The sequence below is a fragment of the Leptodactylus fuscus genome, chromosome 6, assembly GCF_031893055.1.
Source record: "Leptodactylus fuscus isolate aLepFus1 chromosome 6, aLepFus1.hap2, whole genome shotgun sequence".
NCBI classification, from domain to species: Eukaryota; Metazoa; Chordata; class Amphibia; order Anura; family Leptodactylidae; genus Leptodactylus; species Leptodactylus fuscus.
In genome coordinates this window covers 15079623-15105940 of record NC_134270.1, presented here as the reverse complement: position 1 = coordinate 15105940, position 26318 = coordinate 15079623, and the positions used below count along the sequence as shown (strand labels likewise).

Sequence of the window (26318 nt, the reverse complement as noted above, 5' to 3'; positions counted from 1 at the left end):
TTTGTCTTTTAATTTCAATTTTCGCTCAGGGAACAGAGAGGATTCTGGGTGGTATTAGGACGCCCCGTTATTAAGCTCGCGGCCTCATAACTACATCACTGTACCGGTATAATTCACGTCAATGGGGTTTGGGTGGTTAAGATTATTGCTTTCGACATGGAAAATGTAGCCATGAACATAAACCTCCTAGGTGTCCTTATGGTATGGACTGACCAAAAGGACAAACCATATCCTGAACTGAAACGTTACCAACAATGGCAATACACCAGGAAAAACAAAAATATGATGTTTTTGACAACATTTTTTTTTAGTAAAATCACACGTATATACAGATTCGTTGCCGACGTCAAGACCTCTCGGAATTATGGCAAGGGAAAGTCTCGTGTAGTAGTCTATGTGAGTCTTCGGGTTAAGAGTAAGTTCTTCTTGCTCCAAAGTTGTTTTTTTTTTTTTTTTTTTGGGGGGGGGGGGGGTCACCACAGTTGGACTCCAGAGCAGATAGTAAGGGTACGGGATAAAACATTTGCTACAGCAGGTTTTGACATAGTCAAGATGAGCCGTGCCCTTGTATAAAGCGCTTGTAATATGGAAAGTGCTAAGACCGAGAAACCGATAGAAATGAGAAAAAAAAACAAAAAAAAAAAAATTATGGTAAAAAAAGAGACATTGCAAGTCTTTTTTCTTCGTCCAGTAAAGTGCTGATGACAGAAGTAGGTTGGTATGTGTTTAGTGCTACTCGGCAGGAATGAAAGGTGTCCATGTGTCTCCATCACCGGTCAGGACCTCACACGGGCCCGTGACGGGCTTCATACTTTGCCAAAATGTTTTTGCATTTGCCCAGCTCTTTCCGGAGATCGGCGACCTCCAGCCGTAAGGCAGAATTCTCCTTCTCCAGGAACGAGGCTCGGATGGCGATCTGGTTCTCTTTTAGCCTGCGGGCGTCTCTTGATCTCTTGGCAGCCATGTTGTTCTTTTTACGCCTTGCCCAGTATTTTTCATCCTGCTCATTTGTTCAAAGACAAAATGGAACATGTTAGATTTTGGGATACAAAGGAACGTATGCGACAGAAAAACATGGCTGAGTCTAGGTGGCGACTTCATATCGACAAACTTTCAATTGGCGACCACTACCAAGGTGGACATTGAGTTTTTCTCCGCTCTGGTAGACCTCCCACCTTCTCTATTTCCTTCATCTTACAAGTAATACATTAGTCACCTGAGCCATGTCTACCCTTATATTAACAAATTGCTGCGGTAAATCCTTTAATCCTGGCCTGCTCCATCCAAGGTTGGCAAGACGACATCACGCCCTCCAGCGATTGACTGGCCTAATCTCCTTACCCTATCCCTAGAACCAAGCCGCCATTCAGCCCTCTGTAATAGAGCGGCAGCCGGGATTAAGTACTCCGACAAGAGACGAGAGCAAAGGATGTGATTAAAGCAGAACGCAGTCTCTCGGTTACATTGGCACGAGTACTTCACCGGCTCACTGGTGTTAGAAGATAACATCTCGTCGTTACGGCAGCGCGTGCAGTCACGTTCTTCTAAAGGAATTAACTTTACATGAAAATAAAGGGTTAAAGACTAACATGTACGCTCATGTGAGAGGATTAGTGTTTTCAAGGCTAAAAATATAGATGACTTATCCTAAGCATAGGTTAAGGATATCGGATCAGAGGAGATCTGATGGAGCAGGAAGCAAACAACGCTGTTCTCTGTAAGTGGCCAGACCTGGTACTGCAGCTTAGCTCTCATTGAATTGAATATGGCGTAATCTGATGGGGCCACGAAACAAAGAAAGAGCTGCCCGGTGGGACCATGAAACAAAGAAAGAGCTGTTTGTTGGACCCTCACTAATCTGATACTGATGACCAGTCCTTAAAACCCTTATAAGCTATGAACCATTTTGGGATACAGTATGACATTACAGAGACTCTTTTGTGTCTCTTCCAAAAATCCTAACCTATTACTACGCGATGTGTAAGATGGTACCAATAAAAGGGAAAGTGGAAGGTCCTCGTGCTGGAGCTGATATTAGCTTGTGAAATAGTTAGACCCTGGGCTTGGGTATGTCTCAGCACTGGGATGTCCTGTAGGCCGCTGGAGGGTTGGACATCAGGAGTGGTGGTGGACTGGAGGTCGGGCACTGGAGTTGACAGTAGACTGGAGACCAAGAAACATGATGTGTGGTCTCAGGAATACTGTGCAGGGGGTTGTCTAGGATGTTGGATTATGGGGATAACGTCTATCCTTAGGGAGAGACCACCTTCCACACATCTTAGGATGTTGGAGTGAAGCTCTGGATGGGGAGACACTCAACAAATTGTACCTTCCAAACTATTCGGCTACTACCCATCTGAAGCTCTACCTAAGACCCTATCAATATATTCACTCTTTATTCTCAAGATGAGATAACCTGATTATTGTTGCGTTCGCTCTTTCAGATCGTTATAGTACAATGTTGGCCTAAATGTGTCTATGGGACAGTGGTTAGCATATCTACTGGACCTTCTGAAGATTCATTCGTGGTCGCCTTAGTCATCTTCTGTAGATAAACTATGGTTATGTAATATCTCATCAGATTGACTGTTTCAATATCTATAGAACATGGCCACGTCTATCACCAACGTAGAAGTTGGTCAACATCGGGCAAACCATAACCTTTACTGATACTACTCATGTTGTTTTATGACATGATCATGGACAACGTTCCTTTGTGTCTCCATAGAGATTGAGACAGAGAGTAGGACTATTAATATCTCTGAGGGAATAATGAAGAGAATAATTCAAAGGCGCCAGTGACTTACTGTACAGGAATATTCTCCGACAACACAAGCGCCACCTGCCAAATTTTTATTTCCTCCTCAAATGCCCATCAAGGAACTAATTTTGTAGAACATACATATGTATGGCCCCATATGTTCAATCCTCAACCACATACAGTAGAACCGAGGCTCGGTGTATTTCCATATGAAGGCAACACACAGACAAGGAAATCTGTCGTGAAAACTTCAGACACTAAACCACCAACAGGTCCTTATGTACCAATGGCTTAGGGTCCCCTAGAGAAGGTCTGTCTATGGTGGGTTTTTAAGTCTTTCAGAAAGATGAGTCCATGTCCGTTATCCACTGGTCCACAAGGACCTTATGATGGTTGACAGTCCAAAGTTAATGGGATAGTTTAAGGCCAAACTTTTTAATATGGCTCCATACGAGAGTTGACTATTGGGGTTAGATCCTAGATAAAAGCAACAAAGTTTTGTTTGGGTAAGGTTCCCTGATTTGTCCCCATGGTATCCAACCATGAAGAATTGTCCTTCACACCAAGCTTTATTACAGTCACCTGAATGCAACCCACAAAAACATCTTGTACACCGTTTCCAACTTACCTTCAGATCCTCCGGTATGAAGACCTTGCGGGCCTTCTTAATCATTGGCTGAGGCTTTAGCTCTTCTTCTGAGAACTTGCGTTTCCTAGGATCGAACATCTCTTGACCAGGGATGCTGGACAGGGCAAGATCTGCTGGGTCCGGCTCATAGCCTACAGCCACTTGGATGGTCTCTGGATCTATTGGGCTTGGGGTGTTGCGGTTACCAGGTAAAATCTGACCTGAAAGATATTACCCAATAAAATGACTTAGATTAAATTATAAAATAATCAAAACGTTTTGTGTACTTTGTAGAGAAGCAAAATGAGATTAATGTTGGCCGACCCACTGGTTTTAGTTGGACCAGTCAAACATCTGATGTGTATGAGTGTGTATTGTGTAGTGTGTGTTAGTATTGGGCATATTGACTGATGTGTATGAGTGTGTATTGTGTAGTGTGTGTTAGTATTGGGCATATTGACTTTCAACATGCCTGATCACTTTCTTACAGTAAGCTGAATCAGATCCTCACGGCCTATTAAGCAGACATGCATACTCAGCTTGACCAAGCATGCACTTGTATGGGGTAGTCAAGAAGAACAGCTATTAGCCAAAATAGTACAAGGCTAAAGATTTATGGCCTCCTTGTCCCGCTGCACATGAATAGACTTGACCATACAAGTCTATGAGGTTGGACAAGTCATGTTGCAGATCGATCATACCCATGCAATGCGATCATGTTTCTGGCGGCCTACACATCCGATTTTTAATTTTTACGGTTGTGTGCCTATAGCAGTAGCGTACAAAATTAGTATTTATTGGTCATAGAAACAGAAGAACGGACTGAACTGTAAAGACAGATCCCTGTCATGGTGGACGCCAACAAATCCCAAGGGACTCTATGGACTATGATGGATTGGGTCTGGTATCTGTTACGTTCTCTGTTAGACTCCATTAGGCTTTCAACGTTCGCCATCTTTATTGCGATCGGGTTCAGAAAAGATCGGATCCCATTCGGCGATCGAGCAAATTTCACGATCAGGATCGGCTGGAAAATGATCGGAAATCGGATTTTGAAATCTCAAGATCGTCTCAACCCCAAAAGTGATTTTTGCCATAGAGAAGCATTGACTAGGGTTGAGAGATCGAGATCGGGAAAGATCGGATCCCGATCGGCGATCGAGCAAATTTCACAATCGGGATCGGCTGGAAAATGATCGGAAATAGGATTTTAAAATTGATCCTGAAATCTGAAGATCAGCTCAACCCTAGTTCTTATAGAAAGGTTTGGGCTCGTCTGTGGACTATTTTATCTAGTACATCATATATTCATATATAACCTTTATATATGTGCAAAATATCCAAAAACCTGCATTAAATGTTATCCCATGGAACGTAGAGACAGAGATACAGAGGAAAGAGGAAATCTAGTGATAAATGTATGTGAGATGATGGCGGTCTTTCTATTCCGTCGTGAACCGAACAGCGAGACAATATGAATAATACACACGGCTCCGCACGTCTTTACGGTACATTTAACCAGGCTGCTGTGCTATTTTCTACCTTGTTGCTATGGGATATTCTCTGGCCTGGACACACTCGATGCAGAGCTGATGTCCTTGTCTTCTCCTTATTTTGCTGTATTTCCCCGTCCCTTTAAGTGGCCGCCTTCGGTGATCTACATTCTATATTTGCAAATAATGTTCTAAATATATCTTACATCTATTTTGTTGCTTTCTAACTAGGGTTGAGCGATCGGGATCGGGAAAGATCGGATCCCGATCAGCGATCGAGCAAATTTCACGATCAGGATCGGCTGGAAAATGATCGGAAATCGGATTTTGAAATCTAAAGATCGGCTCAACCCTAAAAGTGACTTTTCCCATAGAGAAGCATTGACTAGGGTTGAGCGATCAGGATCGGGAAAGATCAGATCCCAATCAGCGATCGAGCAAATTTCACGATCAGGATCGGCTGGAAAATGATCGGAAATCAGATTTTAAAATCGATCCTGAAATCTCAAGATCGGCTCAACCCTATTTCTAACTTGATTTCTTGTGACGTAGGCAATAAACATGCTGCTCGTGCCCTTGTTTTGCACATAAAGTGCCCAAGTTGCACGTGGAAGGCTCGTCTAGGAGTTCATCGTTTGCTCCTTTTTTTTTTCGGGAGCCTCCTGGACTTTCCAGGACAGTTAACGAAAAACAGCGTTTCCACAATTTTTCGTGAAGTCATCTATGTTTTTTGTTCAGCATTGCAACAGCTACGTGTGAATTAACCCTTATTCAGCCATGTTTGTTGCAGAAATTTTTGTGCCTGAAAATTTAGCAAGAACGGGAAACCAGAAGAAATCTTTGCACCGATCGCCGTTCCCTGCTTGCTGTTTATCTCAGAAACTCCTCTACCAACGAGACACATTGAAGTCCTCGGCATGCAACACCAGCGCCTGCCAGTAGAGGACGCCAGTCAGTTAGTTTACGGCCCAGCCACATCAATGAGCTGAACTGTCATTAAACAGCTGAAAATCCTGATTAAAAACCCTTTATTCTGGAGGCAGCAATCAGACCGAAAGGGTAGAGAAAGCGGCTGATTAAGGAGTCGTCCAAGTGCTTGATTGGCGTGACTCCGAAATTTGCCAGTGACAGAAATAGCTTTGATGAAATCACGTGATCTCCTCCGAGATTGGATACATTTTTTTTTTTTTTAATCCAAGTTTAACTCCTTCTACAACACAATAATGGCAACCTAGAAGCAAAGAGACACATCAGGATCCGATGCTGACCTGATCCAGTCTATGGACGGCGCCGCTCTTGATGAATAATACCTCGACCTCTGTCTTAGAAAATTAGAATTTTTGAAAAATAATCACTAGTAGGGTTAAGGAAGTTCTGGCGTCCCATCCATGGGGCAAATAGAGACTGCAGTATGTTCTGGCATGGTATGACCTGCTTAGTATGCTGGGACGGACACGTGTAACACCAGTGGATAGTCCGCCACCGGTTAATTAGTCCGCTTCTATAGGTTGGCATGTAAACAGGTAGCTAAATGCGGAAAACAAAACAACATTGTGCCCGGAGATTTATCCAAGCCAGTCCTCATAGCCCACTACCACTGGAGGTTATGTCTCATACATACATGACGAGGTACACCCTCCTCCGCGGTGTGCGCCTGCAAGAAAGTCCATAACACTTCATAGCTGGTGTAGATTTCCACCAAATTTGACACCAGATGGACCTTGGCATAATCTTACCATACCAACTCACAAAATGATGTCTGAAATGTGTGATGGGGGTCTAAAGATTGGTGAGTCCCAGTAGCCAGACCCTAAGTAATCAGGACTTTAACTTCCAAATAGTAAATCTACCCATCTGTAGTTTGGGAAAGTAAAAATGATTTTGGGAGCCATATTAGTTTTACCAAGATTTCCTAGAGACAGGTAAACGTATGGGCCTAATAGAATATAAAGGTAAAAAAGAACTAAAGGACCTCTGTAGGACTGAAGGACCTCTGTAGGACTGAAGGACCTCTGTAGGACTGAAGGACCTCTGTAGGATTGAAGGACCTCTGAAGGACTGAAGGACCTCTGTAGGACTAAAGGACCTCTGTAGGACTAAAGGACCTCTATAGGACTAAAGGACCTCTGTAGGACTGTAGGACTGAAGGACCTCTGTAGGATTGAAGGACATCTGTAGGACTGAAGGACCTCTGTAGGACTGAAGGACCTCTGAAGGACTGAAGGACCTCTGCAGGACTAAAGGACCTCTGTAGGACTGAAGGACCTCTGTAAGACTGAAGGACCTCTGAAGGACTGAAGGATCTCTGTAGGACTGAAGGATCTCTGTAGGACTAAAGGACCTCTATAATGCTAAAGGACCTCTGTAGGACTGAAGGATCTCTGTAGGACTGAAGAATCTCTGTAGGATTAAAGGACCTCTGTAGGACTGAAGGACCTCTGTAAGACTGAAGGACCTCTGTAGGACTGAAGGATCTCTGTAGGACTGAAGGACCTCTGTAGGACTTAAGGATCTCTGTAGGACTAAAGTACATCTGTAGGAGTGAAGGACCTCTGTAGGACTGAAGGATCTCTGTAGGACTAAAGGACATCTGTAGGACTTAAGGACCTCTGTAGGACTGAAGAACCTCTGCAGTAATTAAGGACCTCTATAGGACTGAAGGACCTGCGGAGAAACCGATATGTCCTAGTGAAATTTCTTCTAATTGTCCATGAATCTCCATATTGTGGTTCATCCGGGAGTCTCTCCGTGGTGTAAACATGTTCTTCAGGGCTTATTTGTTGGCTCCAGTCATTCAGGGTGGAGTTGCTAAAAGCAGTTCACAATCCCAATTTTACTTTTAATCCTCTCTAACGTTAAGTCTTTACATGCAGGAACAGGGGCCGCACAGCAGATAGGAATAAGCAGACAGGTGGCAGATTAGATGCGGCTTATGATGTGGGCACGGCCCGAGAGACACGACCAAGCAGCGAAATATCAGGGGTTCACATGGCCAAGTGATAAGTAATGGACGTTTCGAGACCTCTGGACCAATTGGGGTGCCAAATAAATGGTAGTCACTTAGGTGACTTAGGTAGTCACTAGGACTTGTTGTCAGCTAAGGACAAAAACAGCAAAGTAGATGAGATGTGAGCAAATCTTAAAAAAAACCACAAGTTAATTTGCAAGTACTCGGGTGGCAGAAATGCGTGCAATACTGGCATTATGTTTCTGATGTCTTAAGACTCTTAACGGAGGATCATAAAGGGGAGGAAAATCAGATCAGAGCTGAAGGAGTCATATGATGGCACCTGACAGGCCCCGCTGGTCACAATGGGCCCTGTGGCTCCTGAGATTACATAACCATATATCAGCGAATGACGATCTGTATGTCTAATCCACCGATACGGACAGTCACACAGTCTGTGCAGGAACACTCATGAAAGACTATCCTTATCCTTAAAGAAGCATCTTCATATTAAAAAAAACCCTATTATTTGTGTCCCTCAGATGGCCGGTTCGGTCACCTGTCTCGCAGATGTCTCTATGTCATTCGATATCTATTGCTGTTCTCGTCCCTTTAACACGTGCTCCATATTTGTGATCATGACCGACTACCGTGCCGGTAAAGCGTGCACCAACTCATGGTAAAGCGAGCACGTGACCGTATCTGAGGGCTTAGCATCCTATAATACCCGCTGGGCTCAGGGAACCTATTTTTAGATGAAATGACTACATCCAAACCGATGGTGAGATACTGGGAAAGGCAAGAAGGCCGGCTCGCTTCTGTAGGTCCCATATTTTCTTTTGTCAAAGATTCGGCACATGTCAAGGTCCTCTGCTCCGAGAGGGCGCAGGTAGGGCTCTGGTATCTCTTCTGGTCACTTTCAGCTCAGGTGGGATTTAGATGTTTTTGAATGGAGAGGGAAAGCCAAAAAAAAGCAGTATGTAGCCCCAAAAACTAGACATTGCCACTGAGACAATTGGACACTTGGTCACCAGATGGGGATTGGTGGTGGACACAATTAAGTATCCTGAGGTTTGCTGCCATCTCAAACTGGGGTCCTTGGATGGAGTCTGGCCAAATGGAGACATCTCACTTGATATTCGGAACTATTTATTTTATTCAAGTCTCGAATGTGAACGACGCGTTTCAGGGTACACGGCACCACTTCTTTGGGTAAACTGAGACGTGATGTTTGAAACCCAAAAATTTATAGTCCTGAACACCAAGTGAGACCAAGTTAGACCAAGTTCAACGAAGGTTTGTACCAATCTTTTTGACTCCCCTTTCCTTCTTTGATGAATCCATCGTCTTCCCCTATCAGTGAACTGTATGTGCCCACGACATCTTGAAATCCAGGACTTATAGCCATGGCGTAACCTTCTGTGGTCACATCTCTGATATAGGAGGCCACTCAATTCCCTTTGTTCCCCTTCTACATTCTCTCCCCCTCCCCCCCCCCCCCCCATCGCTCTTGTTACCTGATTCTGATCCATTTTTTGTTCATTTTAGATTTGGTTTGGCTTGTTCCTAGGAACCTACCGTCTGTACAACTGAGGAAGGCTGTCACATAGCAAACGTAGTGATGTAGAGTTAATATATGTGCTAAGATGTAGGTCAGAGTATGCTCCATTTACTTCCATAAATTCTAGAAAATGCCACTCAGGCGCTGTTCAGGAAGTCTGATCCGTTAAGCTGAAAAATTTGGGCTAAGTCTGCTCAAAAACAGCTTGTTACGAAACAGCAGAGGGAAACGGAGGTACTTAAAGGGACCGAGCACAATAACGTATATCACAAACGGTAAAGGAACTCATCATCCCCATGAGCCATGTAGTCTTCGTTATAACACATTGATACATATATATCAACATACAGATAGGTCCGCCATTATCTTTCTGAGAATTTCTATCCAAATTCCCACAAACTAATTTGATACAATATCGCCACATGCTAGCAAACCTCTCAACAGGCTGCAAATCTCATCACAACCACTGGGTGGCCACATGTAGACACCTACAGCATGAACAACTCCGGACAGAGTATCACAAAATCTGGTTCTTTTTGCAAGGCCGGTTATTTTGTACCACCCATCTCGTGATATGTTAAACCAAGGAGAAATGTAAGGAAAGACAGAATTTAAGAGGAAATCAGTTTAGATATGAAGAGTAATCGCAATGGGCTAAGTGACGTTGGGAGTCGGACACGTTAAAGAAGACAAAAACAACATGGCTACAAGGTTGACTTAAATACTGATATGTATTGAATTTGAGGGCCTATAGATGTAAGAGGTGTAGAGCCTTAGGCCCCACAATAAGAAAGCAACACCAAAATCACAACCGTGATGCAAATTATTACTATTCTTAAAGGGGTTGTCCAGGAATTGTTCACTTATGGCCTATACTTAGGATAGACCATAAGTATCTTATTCGGGAGCAACAGGTGGTCCCTTCCCTGTTCAGCTCTATGGGGCCGCTTCCAATGCCAATGCCAACTTGGCTCCGTGGCCTATTAGTGGCCAGGTGCCATTACTACAACTCAACTCCCCTTGATGTAAGCCTACTCTATGGAGAGTGATTTACTGTTAGATACGTATGATGGCGGCTTATCTCTCATGAAAACAAGTTGAAATTCAACATACCCGATCCTTATTTCCCTAGAGTTTTGCCATTGGGGATGAGTCGGAACACCACCCTACACACGCCATGAGTTTCCAAAGTCAGTGGGTTTGGCTGACATCCATCTACTATATATGGCCACCTCATATGGTGGGGGATGGAGAACGCTGGCCCACCCTCATACATAAGACACATAACTCCAACCAAAACTCAGGGACTCGGGCGACTTTGCTTGGGCACCTTACGTGGTACAAGAAAACGACGACTGCCATACCAGTAGCTGCTAAGAATGTCGCCTCACCTCTGTCGCACACATTGTCACATATGACGTCCACAGGTTACGAAAATGTTTTGCTTACAAAAATTTGACTACATACTTTTTGTCAAAAAATGTCGAAAAAACCCAATATTGCAAAATCCGATTTTGCCTCAAGTAGCATACCTGTACATTTATAGACACTTACATTTGCATATCGCTCAATAATCCCCTACATATTTCCGGGTCTGTTTTGAAACTTCACGTTTTAGGGTTCCACCGTTCGATCAAAGTCCAATACTCAAAATATTTTCCGTGACCTACTGCAATTTTCTGCCAAGTCTAGATGTTATGATGGGCTCCAAACAAGATCTTAGGGATCCATTTAGCTTGGTCTTTGGTGGAAATGTCATACGATGGCATATTAAAGGAGGTCTACCAAGTTTTCAACTTTTTCCACTCATGGTCCAATTGGTGAAGCTCTGAAGAGCTGCGGAGTACACAACTTATCTTCAGTAGTCCGATACAGATTATAGCGGGAGATAGTGGTCCATCAACCACCGATCATGTGGATAGATGATCATTTTACAACTTGGGACAATCCCTTTGAAGAGGTTATGTGGGAAAAGAGACTTCTTGAAGAGTAGATACTGCTCGAGAAGGGCCAAGTTACTAATATAGCTTCTGGGCCCCATCTCGCCAATTCTGAGCTTTTCTTATTTTCACCGGAGGGCCTAAAGTCTTCTACTGCAACTTGATCTCCTGATGTTCCAACTCTTCATCACATGACCCTGCTCTATTCCGAGTACAAGCAACAAGAGTAGAGCGGGGTAGTCATGTGATAAAGAGTCAGAGCACCAGGACAAAAGGTCCTTGGCAAACCCATGAAAAGCTCAGGATCGGCGTGACCAAAGTTGAGACTTCTGGAAAAGTATGTACACCGCCATGTTTTTTCCCCCCATCAGTTGTCCTATTGGACATGCTGGCATATATGGTAGGTATGGTTCACTCCAAGTCAAGTGAGGCCAGCTAACTTCAGGAGTGGGTTCCTCAAACCCTAGAACTCCAATACTCAAGAAGTCTCCAAGCACCTTCTTGGCCATAATGGTCCATTCGATCATACATGGTGCTGAAGGCTACGAGTGAGGACCTTGGCTGCCGGAACATTTCGCACCGTGAAGTGACACGCCGGATTCACTTCTATAAAACATAGAGTACTAAATTTTTTATTCATTTTTTTTTTTTTTTTGATTGAGCGTGATTATTTTTTCATTACCCATTATTGCTCATCCCCGAGAGACCTTCGTAGCCACAATGCTCAGTCTGGCGGCGAGAGGAGAGACGCAACACAGCGAAAGGGGCGAAACTAAGTTCAACTCCGGTTGACATGAAGATGACTCAGACAAGTTGAATAGATTTGCGCCGCCGCCAATAGATAACACTACAGACCTCTTCTGTTTTTTAGGATGATGCTTCAGATTATTGTCATAGAGAACCTTATAATAGTCCACGGCAGAACCGGCTATTATACCACTAGTCAAAACTCCACAGTTTCCATGGAGACAATGAAAGTAGAAAATTTCCCAGACAAATGTTCAGCTTCTTTTGTAAAATTAGTTGCTGATAAACTTGACAATCTTTCCTTAACCGCTTGTTTGCCAACATTGTTAGACATCTTGACCGTGAAAAAAACTCGTCTTTCGTATAACGGTGCGAGTCAAGTTGTACTTCTAGAATACAGAATTTAGCTCCACTTGTCATCGTCTTAGACGTTCCTTGAACTGACCACGAAAGGGCATTGAGTCCAAAGCTTCAGTTTTTAGAGGACCCATCTGTTTGTAATTGTAACTTTTTGAAATTTTTTTTTACAAAAACTTCCAAATGGGTCAAGAAATATATAAAAAGCAAAAATTGATTTCACCCAACATTCTTATCGGAACCCTTCCAACAGTCTTATACTAAGGTCTTCTTCCTTCTTGGGAATGCCACTAAGTCAATCGGTGGCTAAGGTGGGTCACCCTTGTGGTCAGTGATCATAGGTGTAACGTGAAGCTCCTGGGCCCCAAGGCAAAATCTGTAACGGGCCCCCTACTATAATATATAGAAATAGGTGAACCTCTGAAAGTTTGTTTCGGGTTTAGATGGTTTGGCCCAAAAAGTCATGTCGGAAGTAAAGCTATTATAGTCCTGGGTCTCCTCAGAATATAATAAATGGACGCCCAGAGGAGGTGCAGAAACATAAAGAGTAACACTCATTTTCCCTCACCTCTCCGGGGCATCCTGCTGGCCTCTGGATCCCCTTTTGGCTTCCTGGTGATGTCACAGGCCCGGTGTCACCTGGCGAGCGCCATTATCATGACACTTGTATAATATGTGCCCAAGAGGCTGCTTCATTTGTTCTGTAGTCAGGGGTGCAGAAGATGCAGTCGCACATGAGCCCAGGAGCTTTTAAAGGGAAACCCAACATGTCACCCCAGTCCTGTAGATAGATAGGTTAGTGTCACCAGAACCAGCATATCACCCCAGCCCTGCAGATAGATAGGTTACTGTCACCAGAACCAGCATATCACCCCAGCCCTGCAGATAGATAGGTTACTGTCACCAGACCCAGTATATCACCCCAGCCCTGCAGATAGATAGGTTACTGTCACCAGAACCAGCATATCACTCCAGCCCTGCAGATAGATAGGTTACTGTCACCAGATCCAGCATATCCCCCCCCCAGCCCTGCAGATAGATAGGTTACTGTCACCAGATCCAGCATATCCCCCCAGCCCTGCAGATAGATAGGTTACTGTCACCAGAACCAGCATATCACCCCAGTCCTGCAGATAGATAGGCTAGTGTCACCAGAACCAGCATATCACCCCAGTCCTGCAGATAGATAGGTTAGTGTCACCAGAACCAGCATATCACCCCAGCCCTGCAGATAGATAGGTTACTGTCACCAGAACCAGCATATCACCCAGCCCTGCAGATAGATAGGTTACTGTCACCAGACCCAGCATATCACACCAGCCCTGCAGATAGATAGGTTAGTGTCACCAGAACCAGCATATCACCCCAGCCCTGCAGATAGATAGGTTACTGTCACCAGAACCAGCATATCACCCAGCCCTGCAGATAGATAGTAGATAGGTTACTGTCACCAGAGCCAGCATATCACACCAGCCCTGCAGATAGACAGGTTAGGGTCACCTGAATAAGTATTTTTTCCTTGAGATATCACTGTTTTAGTGAATATACAAATGAGTTCTTTGCTCCAAAAAGGTAATTGACAACAACCTTATTGCTTCTCTTTGACAATATATATATATATATATATATATATATATATATATATATATATATATATATATATATCTTGGCAACAGCGGCACATATTTACACTTGAAAACCACTGTTTGCATTCATTTACTTTTCATTTATAACCCAAACAATTATTACACAATTTGTCTCCAACCTCTGATCTATTATTGCTGAGTAATCACACTTAGTATACGTCAGCTTCCAGTTTGTGAAGGTGCCTGCCCCGCACCATACAATGTGCAACCTTGACGTTCCGCTCTCTATCAAGAGCTCTGTTCACATATGGACTTTTCCCAGCTTTGTGGCTAATGATTATTATGTAACAACAGAAAAAAACTCAACAAGCTGTCCTTTAAAACAAAAACATTTTAGTATTTGTAAAGCCATAATTTTTGCAAATCCTTCCTCCTGTTTCTAACTCATAGACATACCAGGTATCGTAATATTGTTAGATCCTAACCTATCTATCTGCAGGGTTGGGGTGATATGCTGGTCCTGGTGACAGTAACCTATCTATCTGCAGGACTGGGGTGATATACTGGATCTGGTGACACTAACCTATCTATCTTCAGGGCTGGGGTGATATGCTGGGTCTGGTGACAGTAACCTATCTATCTGCAGGGCTGGGGTGATATGCTGGTTCTGGTGATACTAACCTATCTATCTGCAGGACTGGGGTGATATGCTGGGTCTGGTGACAGTAACCTATCTATCTGCAGGGCTGGGTGATATGCTGGTTCTGGTGATACTAACCTATCTATCTGCAGGGCTGGGGTGAGATGCTGGTTCTGGTGACAGTAACCTATCTATCTGCAGGGCTGGGGTGATATGCTGGTTCTGGTGATACTAACCTATCTATATGCAGGGCTGGGGTGATATGCTGGTTCTGGTGACAGTAACCTATCTATCTGCAGGGCTGGTGTGATATGCTGGGTCTGGTGACAGTAACCTATCTATCTGCAGGGCTGGGGTGATATGCTGGTTCTGGTGACAGTAACCTATCTATCTGCAGGGCTGGGGTGATATGCTGGGGTCTGGTAACAGTAACCTATCTATCTGTAGGGCTAGATTAATATGTTGAGTTCTAGTGACAACACCCCCTTTAAGTAATGCCAAACTTTAAGGAAATAACCTTCAAAAATCTCACATTGAAAGTTACTAGACAACACCTTTAGGCCATATTGGCCATATGATCGTGAAGATGTGATTTGTTGAAGTGCAGTCAAGAAGAATAAATATAGACACCCCTACAGCTATATACAGGTGTGAAGGGATATATATATATCGCTGGTAGGTCAGGGAGTAAGTCTGTATCATTTACATATGAACCAGTTTAGAGCCCTACAGCTGACATTGCAGGTCCTGCGGCCATATGGGTAGTGTATATATATGGATATACGGCACCTATAACAGATGACAGGTCTTCTTTAAGAATATCTCACTACAATTAACTTGATTGATCGGTGACCTTAGCCTCACCCCCATATCTGCTCTATAACCTACAGTATGTATTGAAATAAATCTATGCCACATGTTGGACTTTGCCCCATGTAGAGTTTTCCTACACATGTACGACATTGTACCTTCCACCATGCGACGTGTATCCCTGTAAAGCCAAGATTCGGATATGGATTCCAGGCAAGGGGAGCAGAGAATACGCCACGGGAAAATGGATCCGGAACTCAAATTTGCAAGTTTAGTTGCTAATTTATTCCGCAATCCAGGTTGACGGGTAATGTTTTGGTCCCAACCATGCAAACCATTGGATAACCTAATGGTATATGAGCCTGTTGGAGATGTGGCCGTAGCGGCTGGCACTATATTATCACCTAAGGGCACTAAGGGAGTGGATTATGGCGCATAATCCACGTCATAATCCGCCCCCTCACAGTGGTGGTCTATGTAGACCGCCAGGCTATTTTTTTCCGTGAGCGGCAACATGCAAAAGAAGCAGCCTGCCCTTTCTTCAGGCGACTTCCGCGGCTTGTTGATCCTCCTGGCGGCAGCAACCTCCGTACTTGGCCATTCATTTGAGCCTGCTCCGGACAGTTGTGGCGCCAAAATCCGCCTGAACGCTCCCTGTGTGAACCAACCCTTAAGGTGCACATTTGGGCACCTTTTCCATTAGTATGCAATGGTTCCTTACCTGAGCTCCATTCCCTCACCCCTCCTGGACTCCCTTGCGGTGTCCGGCACTTCTTTGGGGGCATCTGCCAACCAACTGAATAATATCAAGTACCCAATGAGGCCTTTGATTGAGTCTGAGAGGCCCCAGAAGAGAAGGCGAACCACAAAAGTTTTTGGGTTGAACCCAAAATTTTTGGAAAATTTGTCAGGCTCCGTCTCTAATCACTATGTCCGAGTCTAGATTTTATTTAATGACTCTTGGAACGCCATCTATAGTCAGATATAAGCTCCATAAGATACTGATTGATTGTGTCATTGTATTACATGACTTAACGTATACTGAGACAGAATTATACTTCAGAGCTGTACTCTCAATTCTGACAGTCATCACGGCTATTGGCAATATGGATAGACATAATATCAAATTGCTATATTTTTTGCAACTTGGAGAAGGGAGATGGCTTTGGAGAAGCCAAACCCAAGAAAAAATTTTTAGAAAGGTGTTGTCTCTGGACAACAATCCCTTTAAGTGTTTCGACACGTGGCAGAATTGTTGCACAAATTTCTGAGACCGAAATTCAGTCTAGTTCTGTTTGGGTTGCCCTGGCCGCAAGCGAGTGAATTTCTGCAACTCCATTCAGATGACAGTCACAGAAATCTCAGCAACAAATGTGCCACGTGTGAATGTCCCCTAAGCCTGCCAAGACGTGAGCGCAGCTCCGGCCTATCGCACCGTACAAGCTGGATCTCGTGAGTCAGGACTAGCGCTGGAAGAGAAATGCTGTCATGGATTTATAAAGAGAATGATAATTTTTATGAAGTTTTGCCCAGGTGATTGCAGATGGTGCAGCCCAACGAATCAGAGCAACGGACACAATGTAACCAAGAGCAACAACATACGACAATCTGCTGGTGAGACAAATGACTAAAACTTGTCACAAATCTGACAAGGAAATGATCGATGACTGTGTCGTGTCGGTCTCAGGAGACATTCCAGCCATAACTTACATTATTCTTATATTAATGGGGCACTGGAAATTTTTGGATTCTCTCTTCCAGTCTCTTTGCGTTGACTGTATTCTATAATGAAGCTTCATGTTGGAGACACTAGATTTGTAATAGAGATGTCATGACCAGGTTTCTGTAGCTACATTATAGACCCGTCCGAGTAAACAATACAGGGATTGTCCACCGTTTCTTAGAAAAGTTCTCTAAAAATGGACAATCACATGGTAAGTAGAAATAAGACCACTTGGTTCCCGCTGTCTGTAAATATTCTTGTTACTGTCCCAACTTCAATATTTGACCTTGTCGACCGTTCTCCTGCCTACCCTAATCTTTGCCTGACTACTTGTAATGACCAAACTCTACCTGACCTGACCTATGCATTGTCCTACTACTTGGTACTGCATCCTCTAGTCTAATTTCAGCTATGGGAGTAGTGATCTAAGGATTCCTTGTGAGGACATCCATACCCCATTGTGGGAGTAACCCACAATCACAAGACTCCATATACACACAGAAATCCAAACCAGGAGAATCCAGTCTGTACACCAAATGGATTTTCTGGTCCGAACATAATCAGGAGACCTATATTGATCTCAACTCTACTGACCTGTACTGTATAGAGCGCAGAGCCTCGAGAACTTCCAAGATGATCGTAACCCAATATGATGAAAGGAGTCCCATCTCTACTACTGCACGACCAAACTCCACCTGACTTGACTTGGTGCCGCAAGTTCTAGAGACATCTCTAGGAGTAACAACCAGATCAGAAAGTCCACACACCATAGTAAACAATTCACAGTCCCTTAGACTTCACTTCGGGGTAGAATATTAGTGACAAGGTCAGCCAACATCTCCGGCTTACCATTCACATTTCCACTTTGAAAGGGATCAGGGGATGCAGAGACCGGTTTAGTTTGGAAGAAGCATTGGAATGGGAACGGTAAGGGTCGGCAAGGTGAATATCACTTTCTTACATTTTTTTGCTTTTTGAAATTTTTTTTATTGGGGTAGAAAGCCCCTTTAATATCATCTGCATTTGTTTTTTTCAGTCTGGACTTGCTAGCATCTGCTGTCTCCAGCCACAACCTGAATTCATTACTGATAGATTCATCGGAGGCTTTCCGCTTGGCAGTGGATATTTTTGTAAGCACGGAGCCATGTAAGGAGAGAAGCAGCTGAAAGGTCTGGGATTGTGTTCTGTGCAGAATCAGTCACATTTTTTGCAGCAATTAGCCTGAAATGAACAACCTTTGTACTGCGAGCCGAGCCGGACTGCCATGCCTTGTTGTACATGAATGATTTCCTCCCGGCCTGATGGAGTTTTTGCAATATCTTAAGTCTATAGGTTTTCTTCTCTCGCTTCACTCGCTAATCTCCAATCTGCTTGAGTACAGGATCACGTTGGAGTTCCCAATCTAAGTCTCTTCCAATGGTCTGCTCCGGATTTGGTCTCACCGTCCCTTGCCTCTTCCGGTGCTCCCTCTGGGTCCTCTTCTGTCCTCCTTGGTGATGTCATGCCCTATGGGGTCACCACTAAGGCCTGTCATTGGGTCTCAGTGGTCACATGGGGTGAACCAATATCGCTACACTGTGTCATAAAGTCACCCAGAAGGTTGGAAGAGAACCCAAAGGGAGTGCCTGACGCCATGATGGTGCCCAGGAGAGGTAAGTCCCTCCACCTTTTATACTCTGATGAGACCCCGGAGTATAATAATTTGACTTCTGATTTGTGGATGACGAATCCCCAAAGCTTTGGGTTCAGGTCAAAACTTAGGGAAAATTCTGTTCGAAAATGGTTTGACCTGAATTGGTTCGCACTAGGGTACACAAGGCAGATTCGTTGCAGAAATTTCTGTGGTTCAAAAATGATTTAATAATAACCAAAGAAGCTCCTTGTCCTGACAACTACAGTTTTTTCATTTTTTGAATGCTATTCTATAGAGAAATAGCGCCCCTCCTGTCCACTGGCCGTACCCGGTATTGCAGCTCATTTACTGTAAGCTAATGCAATGTGTTAGTTTTAAGAACTTAATTTATCAATGTTACTATCATCTAGTCACTATTTTTAACTCTCCGCTCCCTGGTTAAGGTACTTCCTTCCGATCACATGGACTAGGTGTTTATAGCTGGCAGCGCCGTGGGATTACTAAGTGAATAAACAATTCGCTATTACTGTACGTGTTGTACTGTACGCGGCGTCTACTGTACCGCCGTCCTCTCGTGATTCATTGCTGACAGTGAAAGTGAGAGTCGGAGCACAAGCCACTCCACGTGAGAGGAGACCGCACCGCGCACGCCCACGCCCGGGGCACAGAACGTCCCAGCCTGTTGCCAGCCAGCAAGTACTCGTACATCCAGATGTAGAGCACAATCTTGGCAGCTGGCGCCTTGCCGGGATACACACACTGTACACCCTGTCCGGGACGCGCCGGCGCTTCCTCTACTACTCCGCGTGAATGATCTGCGAGCAGAGGCCAGCTTATCTGTAATAAACAAACACCGCCCGAGCCAATACAGCGGGTCATAAATATCTCTAGATATCGGCGATCCACCGTGTACTATATAATACCCAGTGTCTGATAACACGCCCGGGGACAGGAGACGGGACCTCGAGTGACTCTTAGAATAAAAATCCCTAATCCACAACACTGTGCAAAAGTCTTAGGTGGGCACGGAAATTTGTTGTACAGTCAGAAGGCATTCAGAAATAGAAGGGTTAATAGTTTATTTTCGTCAATGAACAAAAGATAGGTCAACCCCATGGTGTGACCTTTGCCCTTTGCCGTACAAGCAGTTTTTGGTAGAAGTGGGCAGGGAGGTTGTTCCCGCCATCTTAGAGAACTAAAGAACTTCTATGGATAGATGCTCCAATCCGTCTCTCCCTTCATGTCATCCCAGACAGACTGGATGATGTTGAGATCAGGGCTATATCAGTGGAGGCCATATTATCGCATCCAGGACTCCTCCTCCAAAGGGCAAAGGTCACACCAAATATTGATGGGCTTTACATTTCTTCATTCACGTCATAACTAGAGATGAGCGAACAGTGTTCTATCGAACTCATGTTCGATCGGATATTAGGCTGTTCGGCATGTTCGAATCGAATCGAACACCGCGTGGTAAAGTGCGCCATTACTCGATTCCCCTCCCACCTTCCCTGGCGCCTTTTTTGCTCCAATAACAGCGCAGGGTAGGTGGGACAGGAACTACGACACCGGTGACGTTGAAAAAAGTAGGCAAAACCCATTGGCTGCCGAAAACATGTGACCTCTAATTTAAAAGAACAGCGCCGCCCAGCTTCGCGTCATTCTGAGCTTGCAATTCACCGAGGACGGAGGTTTCCGTCCAGCTAGCTAGGGCTTAGATTCTGGGTAGGCAGGGACAGGCTAGATAGGAAGGAGAAGACAACCACAACAGCTCTTATAAGAGCTAAATTCCAGGGAGAAGCTTGTCAGTGTAACGTGGCACTGACGGGCTCAATCGCCGCAACCCAGCTTTCCCAGGATCCTGAATGGAATACACTGTCAGTGTATTCCCGTATACCCGATATATACCCCGATACCCGTTCCAACGGTGTGCCCCCCCACCTTCACCCCAGAAATACCCTGCAAGTCCCCTAGCAATAGAATTGGGGCTATATACACCCACAATTTTTACTACTGGTATACAGTGCCATTGTCTGACTGGGAATTCAAAGAATATATTGGGAATACAAATACCCTCATTTCTTGCTACTGCCATATAGTGCCAGTTTCTGACTGGTAATTCAAAGAATATATTGGGGTTACGTGCACCCACAATTTTTACTACTGGTATACAGTGCCATTGTCTGACTGGGAATTCAAAGAGTATATTGGGAATACAAATACCCTCATTTCTTGCTACTGCCATATAGTGCCAGTTTCTGACTGGGAATTCAAAGAATATATTGGGGTTACGTGCACCCACAATTTTTACTACTGGTATACAGTGCCATTGTCTGACTGGGAATTCAAAGAATATATTGGGAATACAAATACCCTCATTTCTTGCTACTGCCATATAGTGCCAGTTTCTGACTGGGAATTCAAAGAATATATTGGGGTTACGTGCACCCACAATTTTTACTACTGGTATACAGTGCCATTGTCTGACTGGGAATTCAAAGAATATATTGGGGTTATAAATACCCTCATTTCTTGCTACTGCCATATAGTGCCAGTTTCTGACTGGTAATTCAAAGAATATATTGGGGTTACGTGCACCCACAATTTTTACTACTGGTATACAGTGCCATTGTCTGACTGGGAATTCAAAGAGTATATTGGGAATACAAATACCCTCATTTCTTGCTACTGCCATATAGTGCCAGTTTCTGACTGGTAATTCAAAGAATATATTGGGGTTACGTGCACCCACAATTTTTACTACTGGTATACAGTGCCATTGTCTGACTGGGAATTCAAAGAGTATATTGGGAATACAAATACCCTCATTTCTTGCTACTGCCATATAGTGCCAGTTTCTGACTGGGAATTCAAAGAATATATTGGGGTTACGTGCACCCACAATTTTTACTACTGGTATACAGTGCCATTGTCTGACTGGGAATTCAAAGAGTATATTGGGAATACAAATACCCTCATTTCTTGCTACTGCCATATAGTGCCAGTTTCTGACTGGTAATTCAAAGAATATATTGGGGTTACGTGCACCCACAATTTTTACTACTGGTATACAGTGCCATTGTCTGACTGGGAATTCAAAGAGTATATTGGGAATACAAATACCCTCATTTCTTGCTACTGCCATATAGTGCCAGTTTCTGACTGGGAATTCAAAGAATATATTGGGGTTACGTGCACCCACAATTTTTACTACTGGTATACAGTGCCATTGTCTGACTGGGAATTCAAAGAATATATTGGGGTTACGTGCACCCACAATTTTTACTACTGGTATACAGTGCCAATTTCTAACTAGGAATTCAAAATGCGCAAGGCTCCCGGAAAGGGACGTGGACGAGGCCGTGGGCGAGGTCGGGGGAATGGTTCTGGGGAGCAAGGTAGCAGTGAAGCCACAGGGCGTCCCGTGCCTACTCCTGTGGGGCAGCAAGCATTGCGCCACTCCACAGTGCCAGGGTTGCTTGCCACATTAACTAAACTGCAGGGTACAAACCTTAGTAGGCCCGAGAACCAGGAACAGGTCTTGCAATGGCTGTCAGAGAACGCTTACAGCACATTGTCCAGCAGCCAGTCAGACTCTGCCTCCTCTCCTCCTATTACCCAACAGTCTTGTCTTCCTTCCTCCCAAAATTCCGAAGCTTTACAGAACAATAACCCAAACTGTCCCTGCTCCCCAGAGCTGTTCTCCGCTCCTTTCATTGTCCCTCAACCTGCCTCTCCACGTCACGATTCCACGAACCTAACAGAGGAGCATCTGTGTCCAGATGCTCAAACACTAGAGTCTCCTCCATCTCCGTTCGATTTGGTGGTGGATGACCAGCAACCCACCCTCATCGACGATGATGTGACGCAGTTGCCGTCAGGGCATCCAGTTGACCGGCGCATTGTGCGGGAGGAGGAGATGAGACAGGAGTTGGAAGAGGAAGTGGTGGATGATGAGGACACTGACCCGACCTGGACAGGGGGGATGTCAAGCGGGGAAAGTAGTGTGGATGTTGAGGCAGGTGCAGCACCAAAAAGGGTAGCTAGAGGCAGAGGCAGAGGTCAGCAGCTTAGGCGAAGCCAGGCCACACCCGGAATCTCCCAAGATGTTCCAGTTCGTACCCAGCCCCGAAAAACTCCCACCTCGAGGGCACGTTTCTCGAAGGTGTGGAGTTTTTTCAAGGAATGCGCCGAGGACAGATATAGTGTTGTCTGCACAATTTGCCTCTCGAAATTGATTAGGGGCTCTGAGAAGAGCAACCTGTCCACCACTTCAATGCGCTGTCATTTGGAATCCAAGCACTGGAATCAGTGGCAGGCAGCAACGGCAGGACAAAGGCCGCCTGCCGTTCACGCCACTGCCACTGCCTCTGCCTCTGCCTCTGCCACTGCCACTGCTGACTGTGCTGGCGATGCACTCCAGAGGACGAGCCAGGACACCACTTCATCTGCCTCCGCCACTTTGTTGACTTCTACCTCATCCTCCCCTGGTCCTGTCTTATCTCCTTCTCCTGCACCATCAAAGGCACCATCAGGCGTTTCTTTACAACAACCCACCATCTCTCAGACATTGGAGCGGCGGCAGAAATACACTGCTAACCACCCACACGCGCAAGCCTTGAACGCCAACATCGCTAAACTGCTGGCCCAGGAGATGTTGGCGTTCCGGCTTGTTGAAACTCCCGCCTTCCTGGACCTGATGGCAACTGCGGCACCTCGCTATGCCGTCCCTAGCCGTCACTACTTCTCCCGGTGTGCCGTCCCCGCCTTGCACCAGCACGTGTCACTCAACATCAGGCGGGCCCTTAGTTCCGCGCTTTGCACAAAGGTCCACTTGACCACCGACGCGTGGACAAGTGCATGCGGACAGGGACGCTACATTTCACTGACGGCACACTGGGTGAATGTAGTTGAGGCTGGGACTGCTTCCCAAACTGGCCCGGTGTACCTCGTCTCCCCGCCTAACATTCCTGGCAGGGACACGAGAAGAACACCCCCCTCCTCCTCCTCCTCTACCGCCTCCTCCTCCGCCACCGCCTCCTCCTCCGCCACCGCCTCCTCCTCCGCTGTTAGATTGACCCCAGCTACGAGTTGGAAACGTTGCAGCACTGGCGTTGGTAGACGTCAGCAGGCTGTGCTGAAGCTGATCAGCTTGGGGGACAGACAGCACACTGCCTCCGAGGTGAGGGATGCCCTCCTCGATGAGACGGCAATATGGTTTGAGCCGCTGCACCTGGGCCCAGGCATGGTCGTTTGTGATAACGGCCGGAACCTGGTAGCAGCTCTGGAGCTTGCCGGACTCCAACATGTTCCATGCCTGGCCCACGTCTTCAACCTAGTGGTGCAACGTTTCCTAAAGAGCTACCCCAATGTTCCAGAGCTACTGGTGAAAGTGCGGCGCATGTGCGCCCACTTTCGCAAGTCGACAGTAGCCGCTGCTAGCTTAAAATCTCTCCAGCAACGCCTGCATGTGCCACAACACCGGCTTTTGTGCGACGTCCCCACACGCTGGAACTCAACGTTTCAGATGTTGAATAGAGTGGTTGAGCAGCAGAGACCTTTGATGGAATACCAGCTACAAAACCCTAGGGTGCCACAAAGTCAGCTGCCTCAGTTTCACATCCATGAGTGGCCATGGATGAGAGACCTTTGTGACATCCTACGGGTCTTTGAGGAGTCCACAAGGAGGGTGAGCTCTGAGGATGCGATGGTGAGCCTTACAATCCCGCTCTTGTGTGTTCTGAGAGAATCCCTGATTGACATCAGGGATAACTCAGATCACACAGAGGAGTTAGGGATAGCATCCGATCCGTCACAGCTGGAGAGTAGGTCCACACATCTGTCCGCTTCACTGCGTTTAATGGAGGAGGAGGAGGAGGAGGAAGAAGAGTTGTCCGATGATGTGATGGTGATACAGGAGGCTTCCGGGCAACTTCGAATCGTCCCATTGTTGCAGCGCGGATGGGTAGACATGGAGGATGAGGAGGAAATGGAGATTGAACTTTCCGGTGGGGCCAGAGGAGTCATGCCAACTAACACTGTGGCAGACATGGCTGAGTTCATGTTGGGGTGCTTTACAACCGACAAGCGTATTGTCAAAATCATGGAGGACAACCAGTACTGGATCTTTGCTATCCTTGACCCCCGGTATAAAAACAACATCTCGTCTTTTATTCCGGTAGAGGGGAGGGCCAATCGCATCAATGCTTGCCACAGGCAATTGGTGCAGAATATGATGGAGATGTTTCCAGCATGTGACGTTGGCGGCAGGGAGGGCAGTTCCTCCAGTAGGCAACCAAGTTCTCACCGGTCCACACAAACGAGGGGCACACTGTCTAAGGTCTGGGACACCTTGATGGCACCCCCTCGCCAAAGTGCCGCCACGGAGGGTCCTAGTGTCACCAGGCGTGAGAAGTATAGGCGCATGTTGCGGGAATACCTTTCCGACCACAGCCCTGTCCTCTCCGACCCCTCTGCGCCCTACACGTATTGGGTGTCGAAGTTGGACCTGTGGCTTGAACTTGCCCTATATGCCTTGGAGGTGCTGTCCTGTCCTGCCGCCAGCGTCCTATCTGAGAGGGTGTTCAGTGCAGCCGGTGGCATCATCACTGACAAGCGCACCCGTCTGTCAGCTGAGAGTGCCGACCGGCTCACTTTGATAAAAATGAACCACCACTGGATAGAGCCTTCATTTTTGTGCCCACCTGTGTAAAGCACCCCAACATGAAACTCCATGTCTGTACTCAACCTCTCCAATTCCTCCGCATCCTCATACTCATCCACCATAAGCGTTGCACAATTCTGCTAATACTAGGCTCCCTCCAACATGATTTCCCCCAACTCTGCTGGTTAGAGGCTCCCTCCACCCTGATTTCCACCAACTCTGCTGGTTAGAGGCTCCCTCCACCCTGCTTTCCCACAACTCTGCTGGTTAGAGGCTCCTTCCACCATGAATTTGCCCAAACTGGGCTGTTTAGAGGCTCCCTCCACCATGAATTGGTCCAAACTGGGTTTTTTAGAGGCTCCCTCCACCATGAATTGGTCCAAACTGGGCTGGTTAGAGGCTCCCTCCACCATGAATTGGTCCAAACTGGGCTGGTTAGAGGCTCCCTCCACCATGAATTGGTCCAAACTGGGGTGGTTAGAGGCTCCCTCCACCATTAATTGGTCCAAACTGGGCAGGTTAGAGGCTCCCTCCACCATTAATTGGTCCAAACTGGGCTGGTTAGAGGCTCCCTCCACCATTAATTGGTCCAAACTGGGCTGGTTAGAGGCTCCCTCCACCATGAATTTGCCCAAACTGGGCTGTTTAGAGGCTCCCTCCACCATGAATTTGCCCAAACTGGGCTGGTTAGAGGCTCCCTCCACCATGAATTGGTCCAAACTGGGGTTTTTAGAGGCTCCCTCCACCATGAATTGGTCCAAACTTGGCTGTTTAGAGGCTCCCTCCACCATGAATTGGTCCAAACTGGGGTGGTTAGAGGCTCCCTCC

The 26318-nt window shown here is 45.8% G+C and overlaps 1 protein-coding gene across 2 annotated transcripts in view; it reads right to left on the bottom strand.

Moving 5' to 3' along the window:
• Window positions 1–468: 468 nt before the first annotated feature.
• HLF (HLF transcription factor, PAR bZIP family member) overlaps window positions 469–26318 on the bottom strand; it is a 46932-nt gene continuing 21082 nt past the window's right edge. The window contains exons 3-4 of one of the 2 annotated variants that reach the window (XM_075279399.1): window positions 3390–3610; window positions 469–1003 (exon numbers count right to left, since the gene is read on the bottom strand). In XM_075279399.1, the coding sequence (XP_075135500.1) occupies window positions 785–1003; window positions 3390–3610 (440 nt within the window). In that variant the 3' untranslated portion in view covers window positions 469–784. The remainder of the gene's footprint in view (window positions 1004–3389; window positions 3611–26318) is intronic. The other variant, XM_075279400.1, reaches the window with a different exon arrangement.